Source organism: Emys orbicularis, chromosome 11 (genome assembly GCF_028017835.1).
Source record: "Emys orbicularis isolate rEmyOrb1 chromosome 11, rEmyOrb1.hap1, whole genome shotgun sequence".
NCBI classification, from domain to species: domain Eukaryota; kingdom Metazoa; phylum Chordata; order Testudines; family Emydidae; genus Emys; species Emys orbicularis.
Window position 1 is genome coordinate 61,982,660 of NC_088693.1, and position 23,878 is coordinate 62,006,537.

At 41.6% G+C, this 23,878-nt stretch overlaps 1 protein-coding gene and 1 non-coding gene across 3 annotated transcripts in view; both read right to left on the bottom strand.

Moving 5' to 3' along the window:
• Positions 1 to 1,454: 1,454 nt before the first annotated feature.
• INO80D (INO80 complex subunit D) overlaps positions 1,455 to 23,878 on the bottom strand; it is a 46,533-nt gene continuing 24,109 nt past the window's right edge. For both annotated transcript variants that reach the window (XM_065413204.1, XM_065413203.1), the window contains 7 exons: positions 22,224 to 22,332; positions 12,029 to 12,253; positions 9,971 to 10,080; positions 7,052 to 7,185; positions 5,487 to 5,704; positions 4,764 to 4,921; positions 1,455 to 3,259 (listed from right to left, as the gene is read on the bottom strand). In XM_065413204.1, coding sequence (XP_065269276.1) covers positions 2,091 to 3,259; positions 4,764 to 4,921; positions 5,487 to 5,704; positions 7,052 to 7,185; positions 9,971 to 10,080; positions 12,029 to 12,253; positions 22,224 to 22,332 — 2,123 coding nt within the window. In that variant the 3' untranslated portion in view covers positions 1,455 to 2,090. The remainder of the gene's footprint in view (positions 3,260 to 4,763; positions 4,922 to 5,486; positions 5,705 to 7,051; positions 7,186 to 9,970; positions 10,081 to 12,028; positions 12,254 to 22,223; positions 22,333 to 23,878) is intronic.
• Positions 11,215 to 11,335, bottom strand: LOC135885951 (small nucleolar RNA SNORA57). Its single transcript, XR_010561779.1, has one exon. It is a non-coding gene; the product is annotated as a small nucleolar RNA SNORA57 (small nucleolar RNA).

Consider the following 23,878-nt stretch of genomic DNA (forward strand, 5'->3'; position numbering starts at 1 on the left):
CAGTTACAGACAAACTTAGACCACACTTAAGAACACTGAGATTTATTAGAATATTAAGCCCTGTTTTACCAAGTTTGGGAATAAGGATTTCCTAATATCAAAAACCTGAAAATAAATGTTTCCCCCTCCACCCACATATGCTTGCAATTTCAGCAAGGGATGTACCCGAAGGGCTTATTCCTTTATAATTAAAAAAGGACAAAGCTTTTAAAAAGAAGGGAATGGCTATAACTAGTGGGATATACACCCGAGATGGGCTGCACCCAAGAAGTTTGGATCCAGATCTCAATCCCTACCCTCAGGAAGTCTGGGAGCAGAGGGTTTGGGCCCCATCATCACTCACATAAACAGAATACATATATTGAGGGAAGATACATTACTCTCCACATACTAGGGAATAACTGAACTCAGCTGAATAATCCCTTGCTCAAAGAAATTATTAACCCTCATAATGAAACTGCCTTCAACATGAGGAGAGAAAGATTTGCTTTGCTTTTTCATCTTCTCTCATATGCATCTTAGAAGCAAACCAAACAATGGAGACTTTTTATAGCCATCAGGTAGGAATTACTTTCACATAGTGGCTAGTTAGAGCCTTATAAAGTCACAATTTTCTCAAGCACATTCCCTTTTTTGGGACAGGGAGGGAAGGGAGAAGAGGGAGATTAAATGATTCAAGCAAACTCCTTGCGATTTTGTTATTCTTCTTTAGGGAAGAAACAGATATAAGAGGAATCCACTGCCTTTATAAGGAGCTGACATTATGACCAAGGAGACTTAAAACCATTTTCAGCAAACAGGCAATAAAAGCAACAAGGTGTTGTGGATAGAAGGAATTTCCCTATTTTGCTTAAGTAAGTTTGGTTTTGGTTAGTGGTAACCACAAATATGTACCCGCTGGTTCCCACATACATTCAACTTCACATCCAGAGCATCAGTCTCACAAGTGTCTCAAAAACCGTATGGCTCCTGGTACAAAATCACGACTATTGTAGAAAGAGTCTCAGCAGCAACAGATAGTTTGAGAAGTTCAGTAATTTTAAAATTACCAAAGGGGCCTGACGTAGATTTGTTTGAATGGGTAGCGTACGGATACATACCAATAGAATTCTTCCAGTTTCAGCTAGGAAACACCTTCTGTGCAGAGTTCTGGACAAAGCCACATTTGAAAAGGCAAATCACATCAACACTACAACGCCACAGTAATTCAGCACTGGTGGGAATTTCTGCATGAGTCTTGACTAGACCATTATTTATTCCAATCTTTCCATTTTCTCGTCTTTTCTCCCTGGGCTAACCTTTGAAACAGCAACAACCTTCAGCGCCCTGGGCAAACAGGTAAAACCTATTTGCCCTAGTCAGTCAATCCCCTCTCTGCTCAATGAACCTAAAATAATGAAAATAAATCAACATTCAGTAGGAACAGTGACCAATTTCGGAAGGGGACACAACTACTGTTGTCTCAGCAGCAGATGACAAGGAACTGCTGCTCCCCCAAACACACACACGCCCACAGAGGAGGTCAAAAGACTATTTTTAAGGAGTTGTCAAATGAATAATTGAACCATGGTCTTGAGTGCTTCGGTGAACCATTACCAAACCCGAGTGTGGAGCCAACTTTCCATGCCCAGATGCTACCTTTTTTTTTTTTTTAAACCAAGAGACTTTTCCCCACTATAAAAACTTCCTACATGACATGCTAATGGGATGGAAAGCACTGATCTGAACCCTAGGAAACAGTAACGTGCATTGGTAATTTGAGGTATCGTCCCATTTCTAGGTCTTACTGCTAAGGTCAATTACAACCAGTAACTGTGCTGTATCCTTAAGGACATTTTTGGGGTATGGTGAACCTGCCAGTAATAAATGAGCACCAGTGCATAAACAGCACATGTGAACACTAGAGCAAGGTTCACGGAGGGGCCACCCTGGTCTGTACGGAAGCAGGAGGTTTATTTTTAACCCCCCCTTTTTAAAAAAACAAAACAAAACAAAAAAATCCTCTTCAAAGGAAGGGGAGGACAATAAAGAGGAAAAATAAGATAGAAAACACAGGGTCCCCATCTGCCTGCAAATACAGACAGATCAGCTCAGTTAGAGGTGGTGAAGGGAGCAGATGCATTATTGGTACTAGTAGCGGTGGCACCTGTTACTGTGAAGCCTGTGGGAGGAGCTATGGAGCTGTGGCTGGGCTGCAGGTCCTTAGGAATGCCACTGTGTGAGCTCAGCTGATGGCCAAAGGCTGCGCTGAACTGAGGGAGTTGCTGTTTGGGGGAAGTGGAGGCCATTAGTTCAGCAGAGGCAGGACCCATGCCACTAAAACTGGTCTGCGGTAACCCCGGAAGCACACTGGAGCTGTTGGGGGTCACAGTGGCGAAGGCAGGCTGTGTGGTCTCTGAGTGCGAGGTGGTAGGTGGTGTGGACAGGGAGGTGGAAAGAAGGTGTCCATCGGCACCAAGAAGGTTGCTAAACGGAGAGGGGTCACCAAGATTGACAGGGAGATTTCCCCAGTGAGTTCTGGGGTTCACCACCCCGCTAAGTGGCACCTCCAGCTGCGGTGGGAGCAAGTGCTGTGCCATAATGGGCATCTCTGCTGAGAAGGTAGCTGCCAAGTTATCACCAGAATAGGATGTGGCATGGGGGGATGTGATATGGTCGCTGTAGGGAGACGGCACATGCTCACTATCGTAATGGCTTCCATGGGGTGAGGAGTGCGAATGGTCACTGCTGTATTGCTGTCGTGAGGTGATTAGGTCATCTGCCTTGCTCAGCAGCTGGGCAGAGTGTGGCCTCTGGGAGGCATGGCTGCCATCATGAAGTCCATGAAACTGTCCTGGGAAGGCTCTCTCCCCAAGTCCACTCTGGCTTATCAGAGTGGCAGAAGTAAGGCTGACGTTGGCTGGGGCAGAGAATTGCCCCTGGATCTGCCCTGCCAGGGGCGTAGGTGGGTTAGACAAGGTAGCAGAACGGAGCAAGTTCTCATCCAGCTCCAGACTGGAGAAATTATCATGTACTATACGCCCATTCAACAGCTCCCCCAGGTCCGTGTTAACCTCTCTGCTCAAGGACTGCATTCCTGGAGCTCCAGCACCTGTGGTGAACACCCCTATCCCTCTATCTGATAGCTCCTGAACTGGCACACCGTCTGTCTGTGTAAGTACTCCAATGGTACTCAGGCACTCAAGAGAAGTTACAGCCTGCAGAGCCCGTTCCAGTTCCTCCGCCTCTTCGGTAGTAGGAAGGAGGTCTCCATTTTTACCTACAGAAACAGGAACAACAGAAGTTAGTTTACTTTTCAGAGATACGCCTCACACTGTGGCCCTAGGAATACAGCTATCCAAAAAGTTCAATAGGATTTCTACCAGAAAATTATAACAAACTTCCAGAATGGCTCGAGATAGGACTGAAAAAAAAAAAAAAAAAAAAAAGAAATTCGCGCTGTCTGTCTTAGTTGGAAAAATTTTTCCAAATGCATTTTTTTCAGTGTAAATGCAAAATAATAAGCCTTAAACATTTGCTGGATTTACATTAGCCTATAAAACAGGGGTGGCCAAACTGCAGCTTGCGAGCCACATGCAGCTCTTTTACAGTTAAAGTGTGGCTCACAGAGCCCCCCGCACCCTCCCATTCTCCACCTACCAGACTGGAGTGGGGGAAGCTCGGGGCTTCTGCAAGGAGGTGGGTTGGTGGAGCTACGGGCTTCTGCCCAGTGGGGAGGGAATCCAGAGGCTTCAGCCCTGTGGGAGGCCCCTGCCAGGGCTTGGGGCTTTCAGCCCCGCTCTTGCTGAAGCCCTGAGGACTGGCAGGTGCCTCTCGTAGGGCTTAGTCCTACTACCCTGCCGCGGGGCAGAAGCCCCAAGCAAGCGCACTCGGCTCTCAAACTTCTGAAGATTATTGTATGTGGCTCGGAGGATCAGTAAGTTTGGCCACCTCTGCTATAAAAGCTTAAATATCTTTTCAAAGTGTAATGCCACACAGTACTAAGATCAGTCTACAAAGTCCATTTTGCTTATTATGTTATAACAACTACTTAAAAATGTGGATGGTGTTCTAAAAGACATGTTCTATGAATTAATTCAGGGAAGTTCTATGGCCTGTGTCATACAGGAGGCCAGACTGTCTGAACATAATGGTCCCTTCTGACCGTGGATTCCATGAATAACCTAAATTTTATTAGCAGGATTAAAATGCCAAATTCTGATACCACGTCAGCTCAGAAAAGTGACAAAAAGCACAGCAAGAGGTTTCCAAAACTCCTGGTGGTTCTATTCTGAGCCTTTTCCCACTGTTAGTGGGCGCTGAAGTCAAACGCACAGAAATTCAGGTGTATTTCAGCTCACGAGCAAGTTTCACAGGTATTTTTTTAATTTCTGTTTTCCTTTGATAAAAAGACAGACGTTGATAAAATAGGGCTGTAATCCCAGTCACAGAATGATCTCTTACTGAGAATTTGGTTGATGGCAATTGTCAGTGACATGCAGAAGAGCACAAAATCAATGATTAAAATGTTAAATCAATCAGGACTTCTGTAGCACTAAGTATACAAACAAGCAAATAATCACACTAAGTATACAAACAAGCAAATTCTAAAACATGCTCTTCTTAGAGGTCATGTATAAGCAGTAGATGAATGTGCGCTCTTTGTCTAATAGTTCTCTTCCCTGCAAGAAAGCAGGTGAACCCTCAAACGCACATTTTAGACTGTTCATTTCCTCACCTCACTATTTGTATTAACTTTCACATAAATTAAAACAAAAATGTACCTTCAAAGAAATCAAAATCTTGCAAGTCATCAGGCAGCCGTGGTAGGACATCAGAAAAGTCCTCCTGATTCAATTCCAAGTCATGTGGAATGTCTGTGATTTCATTGGCGATGTCATCGGGCAGCTCATCTGTACTCAACTCCGGCGTGGAGGGGCTCCTGGAGAGACAGTGCTGTCAACCACACTCTTAAATCCTGATTTCTCACTACTGCAGCATACTTTACAGAGGGTCAGTTTCAGTCTCTGCTCTCGCCCCCCTGCCCTTTTTATGTTTTAAAATCAACAAGTGGAAAGAATGCCTTTTAGACAAGTTTCGTTAAAAAACTCTTCAATTTGTTCTAATGACACTTATAAGTTGTGCATCGGCAACAAAACATTTTATCCATTTAGCCGAATCTTTGTTGAGATCTGAAATTAACATTTTCCAATTCTTCCTTTCAGCAATGACAGATACAAGACACTTGAAGATGTTCATTTCAGTTCAAACACCTAACGAATTTGGAAGGTCAAAATATTAAGTGGTAGGGAAAAGAAAAAGGAAAGTTCGCCCTTCCTCGTCTAGATTTAGCAGACCTAATTAAGCCCATCAAATTGGAGCCGAGGTGTGTCCAGCTTTCATTTAGCCACACTCTGAACAATGTACTGACTCTGCCGCCTTTTCCTAGATTTATTTTTTTATTTAAAAAGCTAAAATAAATCAAATGAGCCGCCTCTGGCACTGACCGTATGTGGGAGATCTCCACTGGCAGTGAGATGCTGGTGGGCATGCTGAGGTTCCCTTGGGGCACTGCAGGAGGAATAGGTTTCTGGGGCCTACGTGGTCCCCTCCTTCTTTTCTTCTTGTGTTTTTTGGTAAGTGCAGGTGGCTTCGTTTTTTTCCTGGGTTTCCTCTGCTGCTGGTGCTGAACTTTACGGGAGCTGTCCCCTCTCAAGAAATTATCCTTTTGGAGAAAGAATGAAGGAAGAAGGGACACATTAGGATCCAATGCAACTTTCTTTTCTTGCCATTCCCAAACATTGAGACATAAAGTGAGTGAAGAGAGGATCTTTCTAATGGCCAGCCTGCAAATCCAAGCATGGATATGAAAGCCAAGTTACTTCCTTTCCTCCTCCTGCATCATCACTGAGAACAACGAGCATGTACGTTACACCAATGCAACCTCTCTGGAGGCAAATGAGGTTGCACAGGTTTAATCGAGGGCACAATCTGGGCTGTTTATTACTGGTAATAATGAGTGAGAAAGAACAAACCCAGCTTAATTCTCTGATCGGGTTTGCAGAGCTGGCAGTCAGAAAAAAAATCCCACACTATTTGCATCACCGAGGTACAGCAAATATGGAAGCCCCCAGTGTCATTTTCAATGACTGTGTCGGAGTAGAACCACCGTTTAATGCACATAAACTCCAAAGTAAAAGATTTGGAACACCCCAGGTAAGTATTAAAAGAATGAACAATATTGGGGTGGCCTGGTGGCAAGGATTTGTGCAGCTAAGTGTAAACCAGAGTTCTAGTCTCGTTCCCATTGCTGTAAAGGGCCGAGAGCACTGAAGAGACATAGTAAGTGCTGTAGGACGGAGAATTGGCAGGGGACACAGGTGCACAGCTGTGGGGCCTTGTACTCCTGAAGAGCAACCCACTGGCCAATTACAAAATGAGCGCCATTGTATAGGCTCTGAAGCAAGTTGGATTCAGTCTTCGATTTGGATTATGATGGTTGTGACACAGGGCTTTGATGTGCCAAGCAAAGGAAAAAATGGGGGACAATCTTCAGGCCTCTGATAGGGACACTGAGGATTTACCTGGAGAGAGAGAAAAACAACAACCTGGATTAAAATGTTAAGGGTCTGCGTTACACCAATGAAACACAAAGGGAACCTCAGAGTTAAAGTGACCCAAAAATATTTTTGAAAAAAATGAAATGACACAGGCTAAATGGCAGCTGGCACATAAATTAACCTAAAAATGCTGCTTTTGGGGGAGGTAGAGATCAGAAAAATCGAGGCTATTGTCTCACGTTCCACTGGTTCCCAGTCTGTTATAATGCTCCAGAATACACCATGCTGCAGGGTCACAGCTACTGCGATACCACAGTCATAGGCAACCTTAGATATTGTAGCCTGAAACCCTCTCACTAGGTTTTACTATACTATGATTTTATGGAAAGTTCAGGTCAATTTCCATTTTCTTTGGGTAAAATAGCATAGCAGTTGATAAACCCAGACCAGATAAATAGAACTCCTGATGACCCCAATTTGTGGGAATAGTTACAGCTGCGGTTTATACTTACCATTTTTTTGGCATGTTCTTCGCACAGAGGTGTCTGATGTGTAATGTCAAAAACTGGCACGGAGCACTGCTGCCCATCTGCAAACTTGGCTGTGCAACTTGAGAAGAGCTGCTGAGAATGGTTCAATAGGATATCTATGCGTTTCTGGGTCAGGAGCAACACACCAGACGGTGATGGAGAAATGCCAATATGATAAAAAACAAAGCCTTGAATTCTACCAGTCCATCAAGATGTTATTTTTAATGAGTAGCTTAACTTTGTTATTTAAGTTGAAAGCTAGGTACGGCTCAAACCCAACTTTTCAAGTAACAAATTGCATTGATCCAGATTGCTAAGGATTTTATCATTTGTTATGAAGGGTTCATTGATGCAGCTATTTTGCTAATGAGTTCTTAGAAAGAAGAAGAAGAAAAAAAAAAAAAGGTATTTTTCTTGGAGACTCAATCAATAGTATCAGTTTGGAGCACTGTAGTCAACAGGACTATTTCCTACTGACTGTCCCTATTAAAACATTAAAAAGAGAATTTCTTAATTTCATCCTTTAAGCTAAATTTTTGGTATTTACCTTTCTTTCTCGAGAACACAAAAAGTTTTAAGATCCTTCCTGTTCCTCTGAAAGCAGATATGTAATCAGACTGAAAAGGTCAAATAAATCTAAACTGAAACTTGTGTTTTCAGACGTTCCTGTAAGTCAAATATGTATTTCACAGTGGGTTTTTTTTTCTTTCAAATAACGTTAGCAGCTTTCCTTCTGCCCAGAGTAGTTTATAGTCAAACTGCTGCTACAATCACAGAAGCATGGGGCTGGAAGGGACCTTGAGAGGTCATCAAGTCCAGCCCCCTGAGCTGAAGGAGGACCAAATAAACCCTGACAGGTGTTTGTCCAACCTCTTCTTAAAAACCTCCAACGATGGAGATTCCACAACTTCCCTTGGAAGCTTATTCCATAACTTAACTACCCTGATAGAATAAAAAAATATAATATAGAATAACAAAGGAAAAACCTAAGGATGGATAAGGCAGGAAACAAGTATCTGAAAATGGTGGAAAGAGACTATTTTCATTCTGGGGGAGAGGAGTGAAGGGGAGAGAAAAGCAAAATCAAAACATTCTCTGAACTGGACTTGACACATTGCAGAATAATATTTTTGTGGGAATGGAGGAGGGGTGCAGAGCTCTTTTGAAAATCTGACCCCATGTATCTAAGCCTTGTAACTGCCCCACATTTAGGCTCTTGTTCACAGAAATCTGTATTTTTAAGATATAAAATTAGAAACCAGCATTGTATTTTGCAGCCATTGCAAGGACAAGCAACAACATGTCCCAGAGATGCACTACGTTGGTGGAGGCCAAAGTGCACCATCCAATACCCACCCACACCTGCGTTATTAGCTGAACTTTGCAAGGCCACACAAAACCGTCAGCTCCTTTCAGATACAGACAAAGACGCAGCATGGGACGTAACTTCCCACTGCCTGCAGATAGTAAGTTACAAAAGCCAATTAGCTCATAATGCACAAGCCTCAAAGCCCTTTACAATGTATTGCCACCCTCATTTTACAGACAGGGAAGATAAGGTATAGAGAAGCAAAGTGACTTGCTCAAAGTCAAACTGCAGGCCGACAGGCCTGACTGAGAGCCCATGGAGATCTGGAAGCTGAACCCAGATCTGTCCAGTGTGCCTTCCACTGGACCATGGAGCCCACATTGGATAAGACTGTCAGTGGCCACTGATAGCTTTTGATTTCAACTGACATTAATGTATCTTAAAAATGTATATTAAGAGCCTAAACGGGCAAGGAATAGTCTGTGATTTCCCCCTCTCAGAGGAACTGGTTTTAAAAGATAACAGGAGTACTTGTGGCACCTTAGAGACTAACAAATTTATTAGAGCATAAGCTTTCGTGGGCTACAACCCACTTCTGCGGATACAGACTAACACGGCTGCTACTCTGAAACCTGGTTTTAAAAGCTTTTTATGGTAACTCAGTTTTACACCCAGCACTTTAAGAGACTTTGCTTTTCTCCCGTCCATTTAGATCTTTTCTACCCTTTGCGTTCATTCCCCCACCCTCATCATTTTGCAGCACTCCTTCAGTTCCTAAGGTGGCTGTGAATTCACAGCTATAGTTTTGTGGGGAGGAGGAGAGGGAAGAAAGCTGCGAGAAGATGCAAGTGGATCTTGTCAGGTAAGAAAGAGTACTTAAAATAAATCATAAAAAATTCATGATAATAATCAGCCTCTTTAGCCTCCAGGTTCAGATATGGAAGCTGGTTTTGACTCTTACAAGGTGCCCCCCCCCCCACACACACACTTTTTGAGGAGAATGCTACACCTCCGCAGATCACATTTCTTTAAGGTTTTCCTGAAATCCCATGCATTCACGTACAGGTTTTTCCTCACCCAGAACTATGTCCTAGGTACTTCTCATTCTTCCCCCGCACAGCCTATTTAGCAATGCAGGCTATTAGAACCTTCACCATTCATTCACTCTAGGCTACTACTTTACTCCACAGTATTCCTAGTTTCTGCATACACAGCTGAATCCTGTAAGACCATCCAGACATTCTATGGAAAGCTACCATCAACTGCACAAGAGCAGTGCAGAGCACACCCTCACATCAAAGAATGAGATCATCTGTAAAGCTGCTGGTAGGCACCAGGCTGAGCTCAGGAGGAGTGTAACCGTGTAACTATGACAGATACCAGTAACTTGAACTATGGGTCTTGCCTATGGTGAATAGATCACCTCCCATTACCCTAAATACCTGTGAGCAGACAGACACAAAGCCAAAACGGTTCAGGAGACATTTGCAAATAAGTATTTCTGATACAAAATTATCAGTCACTCTAAAGAATGAAACTTTATCAATGGTGTTTCCTTCCTCAATGAGCATAGAGGGGAGGTAAGAGGATACGTTGAAAACAATGCCTGGTGAATGGAAGGGCTTTGTTAGTGCACTGTTCACCCTTCACAGTTCCACTACATGTTGTTGGTTCTGCACCTCTCTGCTTGGCTTGGCTTGTGCTGAAACAAAAATACATTACAACATGGAGTTAAAATAAATAAATAAATAAATCCACTACCAGCAGATATCCTGGCATAACAGTAACACTAAACATAGCAAAGTGAACCATGACACTCGGGATACACCTGTGTGGTTTACAGTTCACATCTGTGTAGTTATTTACTCTCTAGAGCTGGATACAGGACAGATGTAAACAAGGGGCCTGGGTGACATCAATGTAACAGCATTACAGAAGGAGGCAAGCAAGACTTCATCACAACTGTTGTTTGTTTACAGCATCTGACACAACAAGGCCCTGAACCTGATCAGAGACTCCAGGCACGCAATGTAAATATTAAATGATAGAACCCAGAGTTGCATTCTCACTGAAATTCACCTCACATGCAGAAGGCTTGCACAAGGCCTAGGCAATGCAGAAGTCCTATGTAAGACCTCAAAATAGGACTGGCCCTTTGCATGGGGTGAATTTCACTTGTATGCATATTATTCTCGACGCTGATTGAAGGTTCTTTGCAGACATTCCGGCTATTACCCTTAGGGCTTCATCAACTGTTTTAAGCTAGATCACAAGGCTGGGCAAAATAATTTTAGTAAATATTATCATCCCCTATGGCCAACACGAAATATTTGGAGTCACAAAATCAATTCAGTTCCTACACTTTATGAAATTGGAGCAGTGACTATAGTGCTCTACTATTTTGCTAGGCTACCCCCGATTTAATTTTTCATTCACTTCTAATTACACAACTAATCTATGTGCTACAGAGTAGACTTTACTTAGGTTACCAAACAATCTGACCAAATTGCATTGAATTAGCCTAATAATTCTGGCAAGGTTTATCACATAGTTTAAGTTTGAACACATTTATTTATGTATTTATTTTTAAAAGTTCAATTAGAAACCATTTAATAAAACGGAGGTTCTGAGCTATCCTTACAAAATGGGAGCCTTTTCTTCCAGCCTCAATATATCCCTCACCATAAAGCAGAGTCCTTAGTCCTTCTTTACCCCCAGAGGAGCTAAGAGCACCCCCATGCAGAGTGCTCTGTGTGAAGAGGGTAGATGCTGCTTTAAGCCTATTCCTGCCACCTGCCTCCCTCCCCCCCAATTCTCTTCAGAGTCCCCCAGAGCCACATGCCTTGGTGAGTGAGGATAGAACCAGCAGAGGGAAGCTGCTGATACCAAAGACATAACACCAGGATTTGCACAAATATTCTATACAAAGCAACTCCATGCATGACAAGAACTGGAGGGATGTTGACATTATCTAAAAGGAAATCCCACAGAAAGTAACCTTCAGAGTTGTTAGAGGATATTTGTTTCACTGTTGAATCTCATTCAATGTTAGATTGAGTCAAATCTAATCAATTAGGAGAGCTTCTGATGATATGCTAGAAAGAGGTAAAGGGAACACAGACTTTAAAAAACAAACAAAAAAAAAAAACCTGAACTGTTGAGGGAATCTGCAGAGCAGACCATACGTTTCTGTAAAGCATTTAACTAAAAACCCAAGACATGTGGGTGGGTGATCAGTTACAATGACAGAATCAGTAACAAATCAGAAGCTAAAATACTCCGGGTGAAATCCTGACCCTAATGAAGTCAATTAGAATTTTGCCGTTGACTTCACTGGGACCATGATTTTATCCTAAGGAATTAAAATCATGGGCGTGTGTTGCTGAACAAATGATCCATCTTTTACACTGCACAGCTAAAAAATGCCTAACCTTTTAAGAAATAAACCGTGCTTTAATTTACTGTACTCTACAGATAAGATTAGTAATGACAGGATAATAATGTCAGTATTATTTTGCCTTCCACGTACAGGATCCATGTGGATATTAAGTTGAAAGTTCAACATTTCAACTTAGCCTGCTTGTTTCACTACTGATTCTCACCCAGCCTTGCCTATGACTGCAGGCAGGTTGGAGTGTATGAGCTCTAACCTGGTCCAAGTGCATGTAGCTCTTCGGAGTTCCTGTATCAGTTGCCCAGCACATTCCGGCTCTCTGCTGGCCGCATGCAGCAAAGCTTTCCGGAGCGTATGCCGGCATTTCTTCTGACGAGATTCTGCCCGCTCCAGGCGGCAGAGGTGCTTATATTTCTGCTGAAAGTAAGTGCAAAGTTGGGTCACCCTGGAACTCCTGCTATCTGCATCATCATCATCTGACCTGTGAAGAAAACACAAAACAGATGGTCTTTTTCAAAGAGAACTAAATTTATAACTCTCTCAGAATTATTCAACATGCATCTTTCTTCTAATTCCACACTTAGCTAAAGGCTAAAAATAGCCAGGGATATGTTCCCTAAGAGAAACTCAACCAATTCAAACTGTGGGAATCCTTTTAAATTTTAAAGGTATTTAATCTTCTTGGTATGTCAATATTAGAGATTACATCAATTTATCTTTGAGTCTGACACATCTAAATGTCTGGAACTTGCTGTTAAAAAGAATATTGTTAACCTTTATTTACTGTAAATGTCTCAGCAAATGAAGTTACAGCTTGATTTAAGCTGCAATTATGGAAAGGAGAAAACACTCAATTGAAATTGATGGAAGAAAGGTCATGCCAGAGAGAAGCATGGTTGAATTCTAAGAACACGGTACCAGACAGCTGACCTTTCTTCATGGATGATTTTACTGTGTGAACTTTTTTCTCCTATTTCCCCAGAAAGCTGGCTCCAAGTTCTGCTCTAACCTGCCCTGGGTTTACACCAATGAAATTCCAGTGACTTTAATGAAGTTACTTCAGCTTTACATTGCTACAAATACGATTCGAATCTGGCCTCTGATATTTACTACCCAAATTGACAGGCATTTATGTTGTTCGCAGTGTTACTGTAGTTGTGTTGGTCCCAGAATATTAGAGAGAAAAGGGGGTGAGGTATTATCTTTTATTGGACAAACTTCTGTTGGTGAAAGAGAATCTTTCGAGCTTATGGTCTTATGTAACTCTGGAGTGAAATCCTGGCCTCACTGACTGCAGGGGCAAAATTCCCATTGACTTCAGTCCGGCCAGCATTTCACCCCTGGTGAATCAGAATAACTCCAAAGTCCATGTAGATGCATCCACCTGTATCAGAGATGAATATTTTCCCTTTGTCTTTTGTACATTGGGCAATTTTTTAAGTAGTAAAACTAAGACGCTAACATTAAAGACCACAGATGACTTCCCTGTTATGTGCTATTATGATGAGATACAGTTAAAAATCACACACAAAACACACAGTTATGCATTAGGTATTTAGTTAGAAAGCAGAGTTTACTACAAGGTAGTGAGAGAGGGATCTGGGTAAGCCTATGCAAGAAACGGAGTAGAAGCATGAACTGGGAGCACCCAATCAGTCAATCCCCATTTACTCAGGAAGGTTTTTCTCCTTTTATTTTCTTTTTTTAAATGGCAAAGCACACACACCATAAAAATACCCAAACCTGCCAAACATGCTCGGTACAAGTAATAAAAATCATCACTGGAACTTTTTTAAATCTAGGATCTCTCATGGTACCAAGCAGTCAGCTTCACCCTGATAACACTCAGCAAAACAAGGTTTATGACCAAGGAGCACTGGAGTGAATTTATTTCAAATAAGACTTTCTCTGTTCAGTCTTCTCTGGAGAAAATAAAACTTGGCAATTTTTGCTAAACTTACCAAACCTAAAGCAAAGAAGTTAAAAACGAAGGTACAAAGTGCAGAGCTTGATCAGCAAAAATCAAATACATTGAAATCCAAATCTCTGAACAACAAAGCGTATAGCAAAACTAGATAATGACAGCCTGGATGCTGACCATCAACTGCAATATTTATTAAATAAAAGAAGATCCAGAAATGTCAGAGTGGTAGGTGCTCCTCTAAGAAAAGGGGATTCAAATTTAATTTTTTTCATGGAAAAACTTGTGCCAAACATTCTCAGTTTAGATGCAACAGTTCCTCTCTGTTTGGGAAGGCCTACTTAATACCCATCAGAAAAGCCCATAAAAACTCCAGTGAGAAAGCACGATCATAACAGAAATATAAATCTACCTATATATTTTTATGAGAAAAACTGACCAGGTTATACACTTTTCCTATTAAATGCAATACATATTATTCTCAAGAAACAGCCATTACAAAAACTTAACCAAATATATCCACTGCTAATTAATAAATGGAAAATATTATCAGTTAATATAACGAACAGTATCCCTTAATACACCACTACCTCGATAGAACGTGACCCGATATAACACGAATTTGAATATAATGCGGTAAAGCAGTGCTCCAGGGGGGTGGGGCTGCGCACTCCAATGGATCAAAGCAAGTTCAATATAACGCGGTTTCACCTATAACGCGGTAAGATTTTTTGGCTCCCAAGGACAGCGTTATATCGAGGTAGAGGTGTATATTTAGATAATGATTATAACAAAAATAAGAATGCAATGAATGGGTTAAAATGTCAATTTGATCAATGTACAGAATTGCATGGCTTTTTAATTATTTTCTCTTTCTTTCTATTTTAAACAACAAGCATGGGGGAGGAAGATGGGTGGGAGTGAGTAGCCTCTCCTTCTATGAGGCAGTCAACACAAAAATATGTAATACATACATATAAGCTCCTAATATTTATATTACTTAAAATAAAATTATTCGCAACTGAGCATTATCATTAGAGAAAGGAAACAGTCTGCGTTAGAAAGTGAAAGTGGTTTTGAAAAGGTTTTGCTTTCTGATTTGAGTGGCCGCCTTTCAGAGAATGTCTTTACAATTATAATAAACCTTTGACTCACCTCCCATTGAGCTGAACGTAGAAAGGTCAAAACATGTATAACTCCTTTTGACTGATGAGTTATGAGATAATTCTGAAAATCACAAGTTAAGAGGCACACAGAGGCTCAGAAAGCACTGCAGAAGTGGCTCTAGTATTTTCTGGGAGACAACCAAGTTTTAAATAATACTTAGGACTTTCACTTCCAAAAGCAAGACTAGCCAAAACATATTTATACATCCCGAGAGACTTTAAAATAGCAGAGTCACATCTACCATTTTTTGTGTCAAAATTTCAAAAACACATTTTATTTTCACCCTTCTATGCTGAGTTGTTTAACCAAATTACATTTGATTTATTCTCATTAAGCATGTGTAACAGAGTACTATGAACCAGGATTTAAACTCTGGCATTTCACTTTTAAAGTATTGCTGAAACTGCATGGAAGTCGTTCAATAAACAACCTAACATGCCATCTTTCTTAAATAAGTGAAACTGTGACGGGGTGAACTAGGCCCGGAGGCCCTTGCCATACGCGTCCAAGGAAAGGAGTAATGGAGAGGTCCTCCAAGCAGGCTAGAGTGGCTGCAAGGGAAGCAGCCAATCAGGGCCTAGGAGGCTCCTATAAAAAGGAGCCGCAGCACCAGAGACAGGCAGTTCCTTGCTGGAGCTAGAGGAATAAAGACAGAGTTCCTGGTTGGCTAGAGGGAACTGTAGCACAAAGGACAGCTCAGTGCTAGTAGGGATTGGGGGAACGAGGAAGCGCTCCTGGACCTGAACACAGAAGAGCCCTGAGCTAAGGGTAAGGCGTCGGTGAAGGCTGGGGGCGTGGGGAAGTTGCCCAAGGAACTGAAGGCAGTTTTGCTAATGAGACACAGTGGTGTGTGGCTGCTATTCTTAGGGTCCCTGGTCTGGGACTTGGAGTAGTGGGCGGCCCCGCCCGCCCCCCCCCCCCCGCCCCCATAGGCTAGTGGGGAAGGGCCTACAATTGGACAGTAGTAAACCCCCAGAAGAGGGCTGAACTGTCAGTAGGCCCAGCTGGAACCATTGCCTCCAGGGAGGACGCCCTGGGGGTATGGCCCGATACCAGGGCCGAGACTGGCTTAAAGATCACGGCCACACCTGACCAGAAGGGGGTGCTCACAAGAGATGGGTGCCGCGCCATTACAGGCATGTTCAATGGCATGTACAATTCAGATGTGTTTAACACTGAAGGAATAAATTTTGGCAAATTACCACGAAAAATGAAAAGGGCACTACCCTATAGAAAGGAAGAGCAAACAGGTGGTGTCCACCAATCCAGTATTGCTAAAGTCAACAAAGGGAGCCTCGGAGAGTCCCTAGTGTAAAAAATGTCAGACTGCTGGAAAAGGTATCCAAACTACTTTAGAGGGAGCTCTCTGATTTTAGGAGAGCCAATACTCAGTAATCCAACATACAGAATGTCCTCTGTTTTTAAAGTGCTGTGATAAACAGCTTCTCTTCAAGCCAATGAAAAGTTCCTGACTTGAGATTAGACGTGAAATTGATGCATATGCCATAACCCAGTGGTTCTCAAACTGTGGACCCTTTATTGGTGAGAAACAAGAAATGTGGAGTTGGGAGGAGTCCTTAAGACGGTTCTCTCTTTCAGAAGGCAGCATTCAGAATAAAATGAGCGGGAAAAACTAATAATCCCAGCATTACCACCATCATATCTGCAAAAGATGACCTAGGCCTAACTGCATTCTCTCCATATGCAGCCATACTTTGCCAACTGAAGCTCTCTGCTAGTTGCTATTGCAGCTTCTGAGGAGGGTTTTAATGAAGACTCTTATGTGGGGGTAAAATTTGGCAGGGGAGAGAACAGGGCATGCCAAGTAGCATGAAGAAACAGACAGGACAAAGGTGACTTTCTCTACAGGGTTTGCCATTGACTAGCTCAGTGTAGTGACCTCTTGTGAATTATTTGCAAAGCCACCACACTACAATGGAAGTGAAAGTATAAAGTATTTTTTAATTGGAAAAAGTCATCCTGCTATTGGAAGTAACAAACAAAGGAACCACCCTTTGTACTGTTGTTCTTTACTACAGAGTAACCAAGAACACTGCTCTTCCCTCAGGAGGAGATCTGGACTGTGGTACAGGCTAGCAAAACATCGCTGTTAAATATATAAATAAAATCGCTCCAGTGTAGTTCTTTTGAACATTATAGGAAAGAATCTTTAGAATCTTTCCACTCTTCTTTCTGCCATTTCTAGTACCTCTTTTTTTAAAGTGGTAGAGGCTGTATTTATTTGGTGGGTTTTATTATATATTATTGCCATGCAGTATGCCAGAGGGACTGGTGTGAGGACTAACACTAATCATCTCATTTGTTTGTTCTGTTTTTTAAATTCCAAGGAAGTACCTTGGTGTCAGAGGCTGGCTGGCCCTTTACGGTAAGGCAGCTCAGCCTTGCCTGTGACCAGACAGTTACCCCCCTGATGAGTATGATAGAGACTTAATTATAATTCCTGATCCCTGCTGTGGTGGAATCAGAGAGAGGACTACTGAAACAGAGCTGTGAACTTAGTCAGGAGACCCAGGAGAGAGGAGCAAGAGAAGTTCCCTCACTCTGGGAAGGGCCTGATAAAGTCAGGCTGGAGGAGATCCACTGGTGAACAGGACAGGCCCTGGGGGGCTGAGTCAGGACCTAAAAGGAGCAGGAAGATCCCTAAGGTAAGATGCCAGAGTCCCTGGGGATGAGAAGCAGTGGGGGAAACTTGCTGGAAAGCAGCAGCATAGGAGAAACTCTGCAAGGCCCACACATACCAGTAAAGAGCTTCAACGTAGCAAAGAGGGGCAGGAGAATGATTAGTTTGGATTTATTTGGATTCACAGTTGGATTTTTGTTACCCCAGAAGAAGGCTTCTCCTAAGAAGACTGACTTGAAGACCAGGCCATGGAAGATCCAGTGAGAGAGAGAGACTGACCAACGCAGGGCCAAGGAAGTGGCCAATAGGGGTTCTAGAGGCAAAGTCCCCTGCAGCACCACATCCTGACACCCGTGGGTGCTATGGCAGTGGTTGCAACTGTACACGCTTTGGTAGTTTCAACATTTCTGCGGCGCTGATGGCTGTAGGCTCACTTTTGAAGGCTACTATCTTCCTTGTGAACTGATAGCTATGATGGAGAAAAATTACTTCCCATTGCTTTCAGTGGCAAAAACAGTCTATTCTGACCATTTTAGACAAACTTCAATATATACATTGCCAATAAAGTTGTTCAAATCTGGATTTTGTTTTAAATAAGCTTGATGAGGGCCAAGGTCAAATCATCCATGGTGTAGCTTCAGGGAGGGCTTGGAGTTGCAAGCAGGGACCACTTAATTATAGATGAAGATAAGGACTGTTCATGTCTCACCTCCCCCAGGAACCAGTGTTCCGATGAAGAATTTTCCCCGGCTGGAACAGGTTTCCCAGCAAGTCAGTTACTCTTGATTTTAACTCTAATGTTACTAACTCTCAGGATTTTATCATAGTCTTGCAATATTTGGTGTTTTTCTTCAAGACCCTAGACCTGAAAGTCGTGTGAATACACCAGAATCTCAACTTTCATTTTATTAATAATAAAGTAAGGGTATGGCCCCCATGTGTATAGCTCAGTGGTTTGAGCATTGGCCTACTAAACCCAGGGTTGTGAGTTCAATCCTTGAGGGGGTCACTTAGGGATCTGGGGCAAAATCAGTACTTGGTCCTGCTAGTGAAGGCAGGGGGCTGGACTCTGACCTTTCAAGGTCCCTTCCAGTTCTAGGAGATAATTAATGGAGATATCCTATCCTATTATGTTTTACACACAAGCTTATGCCCAAATAAATGTTAGTCTAAGGTACCACAAGTACTCCTTGTTCTTTAAGCTTCAGAATGTGACCCTAAAGATTAAAAAAACCAGAAGCCAACTCCAACTGTATTATTTTTAAAATCTCATTAATTTTAAGCCAAATCTCTGAATGTTGAGCCATACCATCACTGAAAAGTCTAATTGAACACTACGGAAGAAAATTTTCCCTCAAGGAGAAGTATTGAAAACAAGCCAACCTGGTGAATGCAGAATTGCACTACACTTGCTTCTATGGGTACATCTACACAGGAGAGATGGGGGGAGAAAAAAAAAAAAGAAAGAGACCTGGGCAGCGAATCTCAGAGCCCATGTCAACTATCTCAGGCTCACGGGGCTTGTGCTATGGGGCTGGAACCCAGGCTATGAAACCCAGCCAGGGAGGAGGGTCTCAGAGCCCCACTGTGATTGTCTGCACTGCTGTTTTCCCCCCTCTTTTTAGCGCAAGCCCTGTGAGCCCAAGTCAGTTAACCCAGGCTGTGAGACTCATTGCCATGTTGTTGAATTTTGTTTGTTTGTTTGTTTGGGGTTTTTTTTTTTTTTTTGGCAGCATAGTGTACCCTATTACTCCTTCCTACTTGAGGGGCATTTCCATTGTTATTTTCAGTGAGGCCTGAGTAGGAATAAAAAGATTTCCCTGGCATCCAGCTCCACTATCTTCCTGCCCTACAGCAATTGGGACACAAGCCAAAGGGGAGGTGAAGGATAGTGCACAGTATCTGTCTACGAAACCAAAACAAGTTAATTTAAAACAGAAACACATTCACTACAAATAAAAAATTCAGATAAGAGTTGAAGCTTTCCTAAGAACACTGTTCAAAGCAGAATGCCATCCCATAGGAATCAATAGGAGATTCTATCCATCACAGTCGATCCGGTCAAAGATGGAATGAGCTAAGTTTTACTATGTTTATTGTTAAATACAGCATTATTTTAAAAAAGCCAATCCTCAGATTTTGATACCTGATTTTAGAACTTAAGTTTTAGGAAAAGATTCAGTTTTCCATTAAAATCAACCCAAAATTCACAAGAAAGTAAAACAACAAGATGCTATCTTCCTTTGGTTAGCTTGCTATCAAATCTGAGTAGCTATTAAATTAGTAAGGCAGAGTTACTTTAACAAACCAAACTCATCTATGGAACAGTTTAAATTAATATATCTTCAGAAACGGAGAACATAGTGCAGAATGTCAAAGTAGAACAAGGAATAGATGTTTAGTTAATAACAATCTTTACTGAAGCTTGACAAATAGAAATACAATTTTGAAAGATTGGAAACAAGCAAATGTGTCAACGTTTATCCATAAACAAAATTAGAAAAGATGCTGAAGAGTAGAAGTAGGCAGATTAATAGAAGCGTAAGAGTTGCAAGTGCTGTACAATAATTTATCAGTTATGGTCAATGAAGAGGGTGTTTTAAGTGAAGTGCACAATGTTAAATGAAATAGAAAATGTCAATTAACGTTCATACTTTTGATCAACATGTGAAAAGAACACGGAGGATACAACGAAAGTAAAAAACAACCACCAAACAAAAAACAAACCAAAGACTAGGAAGCTAATGCACAACCCCCTTAAAAGCTGAAAAAGAAATTGGGATGTAACATTCCAATCAAATGTCAAGGAGGGGGAAGACTATAGTCATAGGAAGAGTTATTTGATTGGACACATGGCCTTTTTTGAAAGTTATATTTGGTTTAAAAGATGAACTAGACATACTTCCATTCTGACTATAGTTTTCCATTTGCTCCCTAATGTTATGTTCCCTAATAGCCAGGCTGTGAGGAATACCTGGAGAAAAAAAAAAGCTTTAATTTAGCTTTATTTTAAAAATATTTGCAACTTCTATGAAAGCTCACTGTTTTTCTGCCTAGTGATCCCAAAAGAGCAACTGACTTTCATGCCAGCTTAAAAAAAAAAATTTTTTTTTTTTTAATTGGGGAAAAGGAATGTTAAAGGGATGTTTTTGGTCTGCTGATTGTCACCAAAGTTTGGCTTGGTGAGGGCATTCACCATATATTTCGGGCCTTCTCTCAATTTTGATCGCCTCTTTGCAGTTCACCATGAAGATGCCTTTACAAATTGGTATGTTTTTCTGCAAGCTGGTGTCCTAGCAGTTCAGTTTTGCAGTTTTAAATATCACATTTGAAAGGGCACTGAAGTATTACCGCCACACCCATCCATGTCTTTTGGAAGAAGGTGCAATGCTTTTAGACACAAGGAAAATATCTGGTTCTGTACTGAAACTGAACCATACTATAGAAGCTATAACAAAACTTAACAAGGCTGTGATTTCATTTTGTGATTAATATGCCTCAAACTCCTTTCTTCTAGATTATCTCAATTTAATTACAATACTCTGAATGGTATACTTTGCTCCCTGTGTGCTAGAATGACATTAACATAGAGACACACATGATCATATCCTGTTGTGAGACTGCACAGTCATGGATTAAAAATATTTGCACAACATTTTAAGCCGTTCTGCACCAGCAATACAAACATACTGCCAGTTTATAATTAAAACCTAGAACCTGATGTTACTGGTTAGTCATTGAAGGCTTAATACCACTTCTCAATTACCAATGAAAAGAAGAGTTATACAAACTATCAATCCCATATTCCTCCTTACTGTATCACAAACAAATTAATTTATTAACAAAAATATTACTAAAAGGTAGTAAAAACAGAAAAGATAAGTCCTGATTTTGGCCCCAATACAGAAAGTCATCCTTATTCAAAAAGCACCTAAGCATGTGCTTAAATCCCATTAAGTGGGATTTAAGCACATGCTTAGGTGCTTTTCTGAATCCAGGCCTTTATCCCTGCCCTGTTTCAGCAGCAGACTGCTGGTTCTGTGGGACTGAGTCAGAATTGTAGCTCTTACAAATAAATGAACTGAAACAATCCTCACGGGGGAGGGGGGGAAAAAAACAAAACAATATTTGCAGAATCTTAGCCCTAGTTAAAATAACTTGCATTCTAGTCCTGGGCATCGCCTGAAAATGACATTTGATCTTTTAGTAGGATTATGATAAAGACCAAACTCAAGACCAAAAGTGAACCCAATGTCTCCAGAAGCAAAAGAACAATTCAGTGACATAATTGATTAGTACATTTTTCAAAAGACAGAAACAACAAAAGATTTTGAAAAATACTATGCAGGGCTGCTACAATAAGGTTTAAAATCCATGCTCCCATTTTATCTACTAAGAGTTACTCTATTTTCTTTGTACATTAGTTTTTTTTAAATTATTCTCTTCTAGAGAAGAGATCAGATTTATGTTCCCATCAAATGTAAAATGGAATTTAGAAGTCTACTCTCAGTCTGTTACTGTGATTCCCAATCTCATTTCTGGTCTCTGGGGCAGAGCTTCTGGATAGAGCTTAACAACATGTTGACCTGGTACTGCTTTATAATAAAAGGTCTTGATTCAGCAAAGCACTTAAGCCCCACTAACTTTGCTTAAAGTAAAGCCCATGTTTAACTGCTTTGCTGAATTGGGGCCAATACGAATAATAAAAAAAAGGATACTTACTCATGTCTTTCATATCTGAGAGTTTCCCGTATAGACCATGCAACCTGGTATGGTGAAGTTTGCTCTGAATCCTCCAACTCTTCTCCACTGTCTTCAGACCAGTCCAGCCCTGAGTAGGGGAGAATTGGAAACATGAAGGCTGGATGAAGAGAGACTGTAATCCTCAAATATCTGTGAATAACCTGTGGCAATAACCACTATCAATGGCCTCTGCCTATTCTATGTTGTACATAGCATAGTAGTGAGGATGCATTATATCTGATTCATCATGTAATTTTCTCAATAACCTATGGACAGTTATGATAGCAGCTTCATTACAGTGTACAAACAGCATGTAAACTGCATTTTTCAATGACCAGTTTTAGCCCTTTTATATCTTTATTGGCCTTCTTTGTCCATAAATATATTTATTAAAAACCAAAACTACCATCAGTCTTATGTAAAGACAAATATGATCTCTGTTGTGCTCCAGGTTAGATTTTTTTACAAAGATAAAGAGGAAGTCCCTACCATGAAGAGCTGACAGTCCAATAATTAATAGTAAATTGTCTAAATACCTTACATAACCCTGTTTCTTATTTCTGTACATATTATAGACCCTCTGCTCCCCCTACTGAAAAGCATGGAGAATAGCAAAACCATGGGAGAAAGCTACAGAGACAGAGGGGGATACACAGCTACACAGTATGTTCCTCTGTTCTTTTCTGTGTAAATCACCTGCCGTCTCCACCAGATATCACTGAGAAAGGGGCTTCCGCTCCAGGGGGAAGAGACAAGAGCTGGGGTCAGTCACTCTTAAGCAGCATGTTCACCTTCCTACACAGCTTAAGTACACATAAGAATACCAGATTAATTAATGATTTTTGGAGCAGGATCACTTCATTCTGTGATTTTTGTGTCCCTCATTACCAAAGAGCCAGGACAGCATCCTACATAGCACTGCAGGACTTTGCTGAAAAGGGTGACCAGGAAGGACCATGGAGGGAAGTCACTCCAGATGTCTGGGCAGGATCAAGCCAGGGTTCCTATGGATTCTCATCTTCTGCATCTTTTCATGGCCCCACCCTATCTCTGCTGATCCCTTAGGGTACGTCTACACTTACCGGAGGGTCCGGCGGCAGGCAATCGATGTTCTGGGATCGATTTATCGCGTCTGGTTTAGACGCGATAAATCGATCCCGGAAGTGCTCGCCGTCGACGCCGGTACTCCAGCTCGGCGAGAGGAGTACGCGGCATCGACGGGGGAGCCTGCCTGCCGCGTCTGGACCCGCGGTAAGTTCGGACTAAGGTACTTCGAATTCAGCTACGTTATTAACGTAGCTGAATTTGCGTACCTTAGTCCGAAGTGGGGGCTTAGTGGGGACCAGGCCTTAGAGCAGGATGGGAAAACGCAGTTTCTCTTCCAAACCAGCTGATTTTTTTGTTCTTCTCTCATGTGTTTTTACATATGGCCCTAAATATAGAGCAGGAGTTGGGGACAGAGTGTTAAGGGCCATTTAAGGTACTTTTGAAAAATGTTACCTTTGTGCCTAGTTTTAGACATTCAAGTTTGGCCCAAGTGTAAACGCTAAGAAACTTGAAAAATAAAAACAGATTTACACTTAAATTTATTTTACTTGAAAAATAAACTAGCTAAATTGACATTCCATAAAGGC